Source organism: Doryrhamphus excisus, linkage group LG5 (genome assembly GCF_037039965.1).
Source record: "Doryrhamphus excisus strain RoL-2023G ecotype Guam linkage group LG5, RoL_Dexc_Guam_v1.1, whole genome shotgun sequence".
In the NCBI taxonomy this organism is placed as follows: Eukaryota; Metazoa; Chordata; class Actinopteri; order Syngnathiformes; family Syngnathidae; genus Doryrhamphus; species Doryrhamphus excisus.
This window is the reverse complement of record NC_136361.1, coordinates 4,169,677-4,183,120: the sequence shown is the minus strand read 5'-3', so window position 1 is coordinate 4,183,120 and position 13,444 is coordinate 4,169,677. Positions and strand designations below refer to the sequence as shown.

The 13,444-nt window shown below is 35.3% G+C and overlaps 1 protein-coding gene across 2 annotated transcripts in view; it reads right to left on the bottom strand.

Moving 5' to 3' along the window:
• The window catches only part of zfhx4 (zinc finger homeobox 4), a 120,368-nt gene that overhangs the window by 22,177 nt on the left and 84,747 nt on the right, over positions 1-13,444 (bottom strand). For both annotated transcript variants that reach the window (XM_058059539.2, XM_058059540.2), the window contains one exon: positions 1,139-1,237. In XM_058059539.2, coding sequence (XP_057915522.2) covers positions 1,139-1,237 — 99 coding nt within the window. The remainder of the gene's footprint in view (positions 1-1,138; positions 1,238-13,444) is intronic.

The window sequence follows — 13,444 nt, the reverse complement described above, 5'->3', positions numbered from 1 at the left end:
CAAAAAAAGTGTTCTGCTGTTTTTAGGAACCAGCCTCAAAAACACTGGTCAAAGATCCTCTATATGGCAAAAAAGCACAGCTGTTTTTAGGAACCTGATGCAAAAACACTAGTCAAAGATCCTCTATATGGCAAAAAATCACAGCTGTTTTTAGGAACCTGATGCAAAAACACTAGTCAAAGATCCTCTATATGACAAAAACGTTCTGCCGTTCTTAGGAACAAGCTGCAAAAACACTAGTCAAAGATCCTCTATATGACAAAAATTTTCTGCTGTTTTTCGGAACCTGCTGCAAAAACACGAGTCAAAGATCCTCTATATAACAAAAAAGTTCTGCTGTTCTTAAGAACCTGATGCAAAAGCACTAGTCAAAGATCCTCTATATGACAAAAAGGTTCTGCTGTTTTTAGGAACCAGCTGCATAAACACTAGTCAAAGAGGAGGAGGTCATGTGATATGTGGTTTTCCATCTCATGCATTCTTATTTGACTAAATGACACCTACCCCCCCACTATGAATATGACCCCCCCGCCATATCATTTTGCAGAAAAAAAACAAATAAACCTAATACACATCCACGGTCTTACACATTAGCTCACAATTAAAGAAAAAATGAAGGCAAGAGGAAAAAAAAAAACTAATTTGAAGGTTGCAGGGATGCGATATTAGAAAAACATATACACAGCATACACCCCCACCACCCCCCCCATCTAATCCCGAGCTTATGAAAAATTAATATGTCAACGGAGAGGGCACAAGAACGGGGAAAGATTAATGCAAGGCGCTTATAAATTACAAGCACGCAAACTGATTTGATTAAAAAATAATCTGGGGCCTGGACATTGCCTTGTAATAACCACAACTTGTCCCCTCTTCTTTTTTCTCTCTCTTTTTTTTACTCTTTCACTCTCTCTCTCGCTCGCTCGTTCGCTCTCTCGCTTTCTGTCAGATGGAAACGATTACAGCAGGTCACATGGAGGCTAGTCAGCAGCGTTCACATGTTGCACACACATGTTTGAAAACTTTCTCCTCTCGGAAACACACAGGGAACGCTCACTTTTCCGAGGGAATTGGATGCTAAAAGCTAAGTGTGTGTTTATGTGTGTGTTTTTATGTGTGTGTGTGTGTGTACACTCACGGTCAGCTCTGCGGTTGTCAGTGATGTCTCGGTCGGTGAGGTTAGGCGAGGGTCTGGACGAAGAGCCAGGAGGTCTCTCGCTGTCCTCTGTGGTCTCTTCTGTAAAGGATAAGACTACATTACCCATGATGCTCTCTAAACAGGAAGCGGACATGGTACACATCCTCTCAAAAACACAGGCCAAAGATCCTCCATATGTTTTTAGGAATCTGCTACAAAAACCTCAGTTTGACAACTGAGCTTTGCTCTTTTTAGTAATCGGCTGCAAAAACATCAGAGATCCTCTATATGACAAGAGTGTTCTGCAGTTTTTAGGAACCTGATGCAAAAACACTAGTCAAGATCCAGAATATTTTGCTGCAAAAAACCAAAAACACAAGTCAAAGATCCTCTAAATAAAATAAGTGTTCGGCTGTTTTTAGGAACCATCCAAAAAACACTAGTCAAAGATCATTAATATAACAAAAGGGTTCTGCTGTTTTTCGGAACCAGCTGCAAAAACACTAGTCAAAGATCCTCTACATCACAGAAACGTTTTGCTGTTTTTCAGAATATTTTGCTGCAAAAAGCAAAAACACAAGTCAAAGATCCTCTAAATAAACATAAGTGTTCTGCTGTTTTTAGGAACCAGCCGCAAAAACACTAAAAGATCCTCTATATGACAAAAAGATTTTGCTGTTTTTAGGAACTTGCTGCAAAAACACTAGTCAAAGATCCTCTATATGACAAAAAGGTTCTGCTGTTTTTAGTCTAGTCAAAGATCCTCTATATAACAAAAAATTTTGCTGTTTTTATTAACCAGCCGCAAAAACACTCATCAAAGATCCTCTATATGAACAAAAAGATTCTGCTGTTTTTAGGAACCAGCCTCATAAACACTAGTCAAAGATCCTCTATATGACAAAAAGATTCTGCTGTTTTTAGGAACCAGCCTCAAAAACACTAGTTTAAGATCCTCTATATGACAAAAGGGTTCTGCTGTTTTTAGGAACCAGACTCAAAAACACTAGTCAAAGATCCTCTATATAACAAAATTGTTTTGCTATTTTTAGGAACCAGCCGCAAAAACACGAATCAAAGATCCTCTATATGACAAAAAAAGTACTGCTGTTTTTAAGAACCTGATGCAAAAACACTAGTCAAAGATCCTCTATATGACAAAAAAGTACTGCTGTTTTTAAGAACCTGATGCAAAAACACTAGTCAAAGATCCTCCATATGACAAAAAAGTTCTGCTGTTTTTTAGGAACCAGCTGCAAAAACACTAGTCAAAGATCCTCTATATGACAAAAAGGTTCTGCTGTTTTTAGGAACCTGCTGCAAAAACACTACAAAAACACCAGTCAAAGATCCTCTATATAACAAAAAGGTTCTGCTGTTCTTAGGAACCTGATGCAAAAGCACTAGGCAAAGATCCTCTATATGACAAAGATCCTCTATATGACAAAAGTGTTCTGCTATTTTTAGGAACCTGCTGCAAAAACACTAGTCAAAGATCCTCTATATGATTAAAAAAAAGCACTGCTGTTTTTAGGAACCTGCTGCAAAAACACTAGTCAAAGATCCTCTATATGACAAAAAGATTCTGCTGCTTTTAAGAACCTGCCGCAAAAACACTAGTCAAAGATCCTCTATATGACAAAAAGGTTCTGCTGTTTTTAGTCTAGTCAAAGATCCTCTATATAACAAAAAATTTTGCTGTTTTTATGAACCAGCCGCAAAAACACTCGTCAAAGATCCTCTATATGAACAAAAAGATTCTGCTGTTTTTAGGAACCAGCCTCATAAACACTAGTCAAAGATCCTCTATATGACAAAAAGATTCTGCTGTTTTTAGGAACCAGCCTCAAAAACACTAGTAAAAGATCCTCTATATGACAAAAAAGCGCTGCTGTTTTTAGTAACCTGCTGCAAAAAGACTAGTCTAAGATCCTCTATATGACAAAAAGGTTCTGCAGTTTTTAGGAACCAGCCATAAAAACACTAGTCAAATATCCTCTACATGACAAAACAGTGCTGCTGTTTTTAGGAACCAGCCTCAAAAACACTAGTCAAAGATCCTCTATATAACAAAATTGTTTTGCTATTTTTAGGAACCAGCCGCAAAAACACGAATCAAAGATCCTCTATATGACAAAAAGGTTCTGCTGTTTTTAGGAACCTGCTGCAAAAACACTACAAAAACACCAGTCAAAGATCCTCTATATAACAAAAAGGTTCTGCTGTTCTTAGGAACCTGATGCAAAAGCACTAGTCAAAGATCCTCTATATGACAAAGATCCTCTATATGACAAAAGTGTTCTGCTATTTTTAGGAACCTGCTGCAAAAACACTAGTCAAAGATCCTCTATATGATTAAAAAAAGCACTGCTGTTTTTAGGAACCTGCTGCAAAAACACTAGTCAAAGATCCTCTATATGACAAAAAAGCACTGCTGTTTTTAAGAACATGCTGCAAAAACACTGGTCAAAGATCCTCTATATGACAAAATTGTTTTGCTATTTTTTTTAACCTGCTGTAAAAACACTAGTCAAAGATCCTCTATATCACAAAACGGTTCTGTTTTTCGGAACCAGCCGTAAAAACACTCGTCAAAGATTCTCAATATGACATAAAAGCGCTGCTGTTTTTAGGAACCAGCCTCAAAAACACTAGTCAAAGATCCTCTATATGACAAAGGTGTTCTGCTGTTTTCAGGAACCTGCTGCAAAAACACTAGTCAAAGATCCTCTATATGACAAAAGTGTTCTGCTGTTTTCAGGAACCTGCTGCAAAAACACTAGTCAAAGATCCTCTATATGACAAAAAAATACTGCTCTTATGTCGTCTTATGTTGTTTCCAGGCCCGTGTGCCGCCAGTTGAACACCCCTTCTTTAACATGCACACACACACACACAATGAAAAGCGCGTGCACGTGCAGCTCGCTACTATTAGCAGATTAGCCTACCCATCTCTGAGAGTTCAGCCCCCTTGTTTGATAATTCTGTGTATCTGCAGTGTTCTGCCAGTGGATTAAAGCAAGTGTGTGTGTGTGTGTGTGTACGTGTGTGTGTGTGTGTCTGTGTATATGTGTCGCCAGCACAAGCTAACACTAATCCTAGCCGAGCTCCAGCGCTCCCTTTCATCCAGCCATCATTTGTCTCCGGCTGGGCTGATGTCACTTTGTAATGAATTTTGAGCAGTCTGAGAGAGGCCAGATAACCAGACACACACATTTACACACACACACATACACACACAAACATCTACACACATATAGCACTCCTCCATTTCAGGGTGAGCAAATGAAAAAAAAAAAAAAAAATGAAACACTTGCACTCAAGCGTCAAATCACGCACACACATATCATATTCACACAAAAAAGCAAAGGCGTTAAAAATGTCATGTCTTCTAAATGGAGGGGGAAGGGGGTCCTTTCACCACAAACCCCCTTACTCTGCCAGAAAATGAGACTAGTATATATACATGTGTGTGTGTGTGTGCATAAAAAAGCTATGCTCATCACTTCTGCACTGCTTTAATAACCATATTTTACACAGGGAGGGGTCATATTCATAGAAATAAGGCAAAGTGTGCACTGGGGTCAGAGCTCATTTGCATACAATCACTTTGGCCATTGAATGATGAGCACATGGAAGAAAGGGAAAGGGGGGGTACTTTCATATACCACAAAACATATCCAGTAGGTCATATTTCTTATATTTGCACATGCACACGGACCGTTTTTTTTTTTTTTTTTTTTTTTTGCACATGCATGTGATTGCTGTGTGTGCACTTGGCACATGAATATGAAAAGTCATGGGATGTGTGAGCAGACAGGCTAGAGGTACGTTTGTCTTGAACATTAATAAAATATTAATTTTTTAAAAAATACACGGGATGAGATTTTTGTAAAAAAATGTATAAAAAGCAAGCTGTCAGAAAATATAAAAATACAAAAAAGACTAAATGAATAAAAATAAACAGGAAAATAAAAATAAATACATTTAATGAAATTAAAAAAATACCAATATTGGAAAATAAATAATATATTAAATACATTTTAAAAACAATTTTCCTATAGACAACCTATAGGAAAATAAAAAAAATAAATTAAAACAGGAAAATACTAACCATAAAATCTATTTAAACAAAAAAGAAATAAGGTGAATAGAAAGTGAATAAATAAAAACTATAAAAAAATACATAAACAACATATAAGGAAAAAAATATTATTTTTTTTAAATAACATTATATTATATATAATAAAATATAATATTATATATATATTATAATATAAAATATTTTAAATACAATTTCTACATATTATATACATTATATACATATTTTTCTACAAATACATTTTATAATATACATATAAAAAACATATAGAGAAATAAAAAAAACTTTTTTTAAAAATAAAAACAAAATAACATTTAATAAAAATATTTAAACAAATAATAAAATGAATTTAATATTTTTTTAAGAAAAAATAAGTGAGACAATCAAGACGGATTATAGAAAAATACAAATAAAATGAATTGAAATAAATAAAAATAATAAAAATAAATAATAAATTAAAAAGCAACTCATAAATAAATAACGGAAAAATAAAAACTAAAACTATATAAAAATATTTTAACAAATAATAAAATTTAATATTTGAGACAAGCAAGATGGATTATAAAAAAATACAAATAAAATAAATTTAAATAAATAAAAAGAATAAAAACAAACTAAACAAAAAAATAACAGCTGCTTTGTATGATTCATAATCATCCTGTGTTCAAAAATGTATATTTACACAGTATGTCAATTGTATATTTAGAAAAAAAACACTACAAAGTAGTACTAAATAACCTTTCAAAACATGACAGAAATACTCCAAAAAAGTACTTCCTTGTTACTAACCCCTAGGGGGCGCTCTACCTGTAAGCAGTGTGGGGACACAGGAGACAATGAAAAGAGAAGAAGGAGGAAAGGGGGGATCATCTGGGCCTCATCAGTGGGGTTGTTTTCACTCCTTCACTCCCCCTTTCTCGTCGGTTAGATCAGTGGCAAGTGTGTGTGTGTGTGTGTGTGTGTGTGTGTGTGTGTGTGCATACGGGAATGTGTTTCCACACTGAGGACATTCCCAGACGAGCTCTCTCAATACATCAGCACAGTGTCTGCCCTCTGACTGACCCTGACAGTTACACAACACACGATGGTGAAGATGCATATGACGTGTGTGTGTGTGTGTGTGTGCGCGCATGTGTGTGCGTGTGCACGCCATTGATCAAGTGAGTGAGACAGCGACTGCATGTGTTTGCATGTGAGCTGTCATGTGCAAGTGTGTGTGTGAACGAGCAGCCGCTATCATCTTAATCGCAACCAGAGCAAAACTTTCACAGCCACCTTCCACACACACACACACATACACACACATACACACACATGCAGTGGGTCATGGCTGTGTGATTTTGGCAGCCTGGCGAGATCCTCTTTGATGTGGCTCGCTTGGAACATTAAAGCCCCGGGCCGGTGAGCTCGATGCTAACCGCGCGGCCCGGGTCCGATTACCCTCGGCGACCAACGCCGGCCTATATTTAACTGTTAGGAGAGGAAGAAGAATTAAGTGCGTCTTGATCGGCTACACACCCAAGTCAAGCCGCGGTTTTACGTTTAGCTATTAATTGGAAGCACGGGCCATAAATAAAATAGCACACAGGCAATGTTCGGTATTTTTTTTTTGTGTATGAAAAGTTGTCGTAAATGTGAGAAAGCGCTTGTTTTGTTGGCCTGTGTGACATTATTTTGTGATACACTCGCATAGCACAATCAGAGTTGCGCTACATGTTGATATGACTCATATAAATACTGTGGACTTGTGTCACTCTCACACAAGCTTAACGTTCATTTTCACACTTTCACTCTCTAGACAAAAAATATTTTAAAAAATATTTTAAAAAATGTAAACCGTGTACTAGCCAAGCATCTGTTCTGGTCTAAAAATATGTAAAAGTGAAAGTTAAGCTCATGTGACACAGTGAAAACAATGTGTTTTTTGTGTGCCTGCGTCTTCTAGTGTTTTTCAATCTATTATATGTACTTGTTGCACAACTCTGATTGTGCTATGTGAGTGTCAAGCTATTAGACCAGGGATGGGCAAATTATTTGACTCGTGGGCCGCCTTGAGTTGTTACATGTAAATGTGAGAAAGTGCTTGTTTTGTTGGCCTGTGTGACATTATTTCATGACACCACTCACATAGCACAATCAGAGTTGCGCAACATGTTGATATGACTCATAAAAGAAAAATACTGCGACAGAAGAAAATGACTTGTATCACTCTCACACAAGCTTAACATTCACTTTCACACTTTCACTCTCTAGAAAAAAAATATTTTTTACATGGTGTTTAGAACCAACATGAGCGGGATTTTAAACTGTATACTAAGCCAAGTATCTGTTCTGGTCTAAAAATGTGTACAAGTGAAAGTTAAGCTCATGTGACACAGTGAAAACAATGTGTTTTTTTGTGTGCCTGTCTCTTCTAGTGTTTTTCTATCGATCATATGTACTTGTTGCGGGACTCTGATTGTGCTGTTTGGTATGACTTGGGGAAAAATACAGAAACAAAAGAAGATGACTTGTATCACTCTCACACAAGCTTAACGTTCACTTTCACACTTTCACTCTCTAGGAATTTTTTTTTTACATGGTATTTTGAACCAACATGAGCTAGATTTTAAACTGTATACTAAGCCAAGTATCTGTTCTGGTGTAAAAATGTGTAAAAGTGAAAGTTAAGCTCATGTGAGACAGTGAAAATAATGTGTTTTTTGTGTGCCTGCCTCTTCCAGTGTTTTTCTATCTATCATATGTACTTGTTGCGCAACTCTGATTGTGCTGTTTTGTATTACGCGTGGAAAAATACAGAGACAGAAGAAGATGACTTGTATCACTCTCACATAAGCTTAACGTTCACTTTCACATTTTCACTCTCTAGAAAAACAAATAATTTTTACATGGTATTTAGAACCAACATGAGCGGTATTTTAAACTGTATACTAAGCCAAGTATCTGCTCTGGTCTAAAAATGTGTAAAAGTGAAAGTTAAGCTCATGTGAGACAGTGAGAACAATGTGTTTTTAGTGTTTTTTCCATCTATTATATGTACTTGTTGCGCAAGTACATATAAACTTGTTAAATCCTAACCCCTCCATCTGGTACTTTTGCAATCAGTAACTGTTACATTTGTTCACTTCCTGCTTTCCTTAATATAGTTTAAGTATTTTTTATTTTTTTAGTTTTCATCCTTGTATTTAGCAAACATCAACTACTTGTATTGTTCCTTGAATTGCAAGTAACTTGCAAGTTATGATGCTATTTTGTATGTCAAAAACTGAAAACTGCAACTAGCGGGCCGGATTCAAACTCTTGGTGTGCTGCATGTGGCCCATGGGCCGCAGTTTGTGCACCACTGTATTAGACAGTTTCTCCCAGGCACCGTCCCACCTGTGCTACATCTTTGTTTCAGCAACACAAACAGGGAGAATGGTGGGAAAATGTCAGCTTAAATTTATAATAAATAGAATATCTCCGTATAGAATAGGTAGGTTTCTAACTGTGCATGTCAAGAATGCCATATGCCAAAATTCAAATATTATTTTTTTTATGGTTCTGAGTATGGACAGCAAGAAATAGATGTTGGGTAAGAAAATAGAAGACTAGACATATGGGAGATGGAAGCAATGGAGGCTGTATTGTGTGTGTGTGTGTGTCCTCTGGCTGTATAATGACCTGCTCTGAGACCACTCGCTTCCCCCTCCTGTCCCCCCCTAAGGGCCCATAACCACCATGCCGGGTCATTATGTGCCCGATGGAGGACTGTGTCGCGCAGCACAACAACCGCAGAACAATAACACGCCAACAAACTAGAGACTCTGAGACTCCAAAATGGCTGAATTCATTAGCGGGGGCCCGAGCTGCCACTAATTTGCTTCTTTAGGGGGCTCGGATGGAGCTCATTAAAGGGGAAAACGAGCAAAAAAAAAAAAAAAAAAACCCATACATATAGCGCTTTTATTTATCTTAAATCACGACTGCGATGAACAGTAACTACTCAAAGCTGCTGCCAGTGAAAATAGAAGGGAGCGTTATTATGATGCTTATTATGATCACAATTTGCCTGAAATATATGGATCGCCTCAACGGGCAACTTTAGCAAAACAATTTTAGTCAGACTTTGTTTTTGTGAGATTTAAAAATGTCTAAACATAATCAGATCCAAGAAAAAGTATAAAAAGTAAGAAAATTGTGTCCAATCCTTTTCCCTCGCAGCTCCTCACCGTTTCCTCCAACAAGAATCTTCAATAAATGTAATGTTATTAATTTTCGTCATCATTCAGAATTATTTCACTATGTTTTTTGCATGTATAAATGTTGTAAAATAATGATAATGATAATTATAGTAATAGTAATAATATTAATAAAAATAATAATAAAAATAAATAAAAATAAGACAGGCTATAAGGAAAAATATAAATTAATTTAAAAAGTAAGAAAAGGTGAGAAAAATACATAAATAAATCAACAAAAATAAATAAAATCAATTTAAGAAATAATAAACACTGCAGCAATAAAATAGGAAAATAATAAGAAAATAGGAAATAATAAATACAATAAATTTAAAGTAAAAAGAAATATAGGCTGTATGAAAATAAAATTATGAATTAAATGTGGTAATAAGACAGGTTATTGGGAAAAATATAAATTAATTTAAAAAGTGAGAAAAAGTGATGAATATAAATAAATATGAATAAATAAAATCAATTTAAGAAATAATAAACACACTGTAGGAATAAAATAGGAAAATAATAAGAAAATAGGAAATAATAAATACAATAAATTTAAAGAGAAAATTGCAATAATAAGACAAGCTATAGGAAAATAAATAAATGTAAAAAATAATAAAAGAGGCTGTAGGGTTACGGGTTGATTAAATACAAAAAAAAATATTTTAATAGTATACATTTTTTAATATTTTCAATGGAACAAAAATTGAGGTACCACCGTAAACCACCTAGTTAGCATACAGTTTAAAATCTCGCTCATGTTGATTCTAAATGCCATGTAAAAACTATTTTTTTTCTTTTCTAGAGAGTGAAAGTGTGAAAGTGAACGTTAAGCTTGTGTGAGAGTGTTTTGTTAGTCGCCTGCAAGACAGCATGGTGGGCAATTTGGGAGAAAAATTGAATACAATGTGATGTCGCGGGAAGTGGTAATTAATAAAGCTCTTTCTTCTAAAGTTCTTTCTTGGTAATGCTTACAAACATGTACATATACATTATAGAAATACTGTAATAAATATATATTATTAAATAAATAACTATATAACGCAATAAATTATTTTTCCAGCTCGCTTTGACCTCGAAGCTAATATGTTGTGGTGTGTCTTTTAGCAATAAAGTGTGGTCCGTGGGTGGATTTTAAGCGTGCAGATGGAAACATGTGTGTTTACATGTTATATAGCGTGTGGGCTGTGGAACGCTGCATGAACGTGGGCGTAAATGTGCATGTGTGTGTGTGTGTGTGTGTGTGTTATTCCCAAGCTATGTTATGCAGGAGCTGCAGTCTCTCTCCTCCTGGGTTGATGTTTAGTATTTTAGACATGCTACATTAACAACATCTGGTTAAGATCTAAATGCTTGTTAAACGCACTGAAATTTCGGAGGTGGGGGGGAAAGAAGGGGTGGATAAAGATTTGGGGGTGAGAGAACAGGAGGGAAGGAGATCAGTAGGTTATTACTCTGGCGGTATTAGCACTGGCCCTTGACTCGGTGCGAGTATATGTGTGCCGTGGTGTCACGTTTCAAAGTGTTCCGCTTTAGAACCCGGAGGCCAAACTGGAGCCATGCGCTTTGCACAGAAATGTGACATCACCGAGTCCGCCATTGCTGTCCTGTAAAAGGACTTGTAGGAAGAAATCAACGTCAACGTCAGCGCTAAGTGAGGGAGACGCGGCGGTCATGGGTGTTAAAGCCGCATTACTACTATATATACTCACGTTATTTATTATTACTGTCCAATTGGTAGTAATGTAGCACACTTTAGAGGAGTCAGACTTCCTATCCGCTCTAAATGTCCGGTGTGGGTCTGCATGAGTCCTGAATGAGACCCGAATTCCAAACATATGCACAATACCAACTGTCAACAGCGAGTTATAAAATATTGACTTATTTTCAGATTACAGTAAAGCTAAGTTAAGCTAAGTCGAAGTCACGGTGGTACCTCGATTTTTGTTGCATTGAAAAATATCAAAAAATTTATACCATTAATTTTTTTGTATTTAATCAACTCATAATCCTACAGCCTATTTTATTATTTTTTTAAATGTATTTATTTTCCTATAGCCTGTCTTATTATTACTATTTTTAATTCATACATTTATTTTCATACAGCCTATATTTATTTTCTCTTTGTATTTATTATTTTCTATTTTCTTATTATTTAGACTTATTTTCAGAGTACAGTTAAGCTAAGTTTAAATCACCGTGGTACCTCGATTTTTGTTGCATTGAAAAATATCAAAAAAATTATACTATTACATTTTTTTTGTATTTAATCAACCCATAATCATACAACCTCTTATTATTTTTTAATGTATTTATTTTCCTATAGCCAGTCTTATTATTACTATTTTTAATTCAAAATTCATTTTCATACAGCCTATATTTCTTTTTTTTTTAATTTAATGTATTCATTATTTTCTATTTTTTTATTATTTAGACTTATTTTCAGAGTACAGTTAAGCTAAGTTTAAGTCACGGTGGTACCTCGATTTTTGTTGCATTGAAAAATATCAAAAAATTTATACTATTAAATTTTTTTGTATTTAATCAACCCATAATCCTACAGCCCATTTTATTATTTATTTTAAATGTATTTGTTTTCCTATAGCCTGTCTTATTATTAGAATATTTAATTCATAAATTTATTTTCATATAACCTATATTTCTTTTTACTTTAAATTTATTTAAATTTATTAATTTATTAATTTATTAATTTATTTATTTCCTATTTTCTATTTCCTATATTATTATAGTTTTATTCATGTAGTGTTTATTATTTCTTAAATTGATTTTATTTATTTTTGTTGATTTATTTATGTATTTTTCTCACCTTCACTTTTTAAATTAATTTATATTTTTCCCTATAGCCTGTCTTATTACTTTTATTTATTTTTATTATTATTTTTATTACTATTATTACTATTACTATCATTACTATTATTATTTTTCAACATATTTATACATGCAGAAAACACTGTTTTGTTAGTCGCGGAAAGCGTTTTGAATAAACATAACCTAGATTAAAGCTACGGGTATAGCTTTACCATTCCATAACGGCCAATACAAAAGATAGGATAACAATATGGCGTGCGGGCGGCGACACCTGGTTTTATACAATACACCTCCGCACGCGTAAACACCTGCGTCTTACACAACGGCCATATTGCATTTCGCCTGCTTTGAATCACCTGAGGCTGAAGTAGAAGCGAGCGCGGCAAGCTTCTGGAGAGCTTTAGGAATCTATTTTTTTCTTTCATGATAACTCCATACTATTTATCCGGACTACTTTTATTCCAAACATGAGACCACCACGCACACATAGTGGAAATATCTGGTGGATGGAGGGAGGAAAAAGAGCCACCAAAACAGACAAGGAGCTGAGGGTTAATGGCCTTCCCATCTCTGTGATAAGAATTCATTCTCTTCTATTACCAGCACTTATCTACACACACGTGTGTGTGTGTGTGTGTGTGTGTGTGGTACGATCATGCACAGCGAGGGTCCGAGATCAATAGATGAACCTAATGAAGAAAGCAGCTGCTACTCGGCATACCTGCTCAACTCTATCAGCCCGAGCAGATCTCGCCGCCATCCATCTATCCATCTAGTTTTTTTTTTGTTTTTTTTTCACACATATATCCTATTTGTTGCTGCGTTTCTTCCTCCTATCGGCCCCGCCCATCGCCAACTCCGCCTAACAGCCATACCAGCAACAGCAGATATTGTTTCTAATTGAGTAGAGTGGGGCCCTTGTCGTGTAGTGCAGGTTCTCAGAACTAATACCAAGACCAGAAAAGCGGAAATCTAATTGTGTCAAAATGCGTGTTTATTTATGCTTTTAAATGGGAATAATAAAAAAAAATATCCTACAGGGCTGAAAGGAAAAGCTTTCAAAACACAAATGCAAACCAGTCATGAAAGAAATATGTAAAATGTCATTTTGACCGATTTAGTTCATATATTAGAGTCCAAAAGGTCCCACAGTATGTA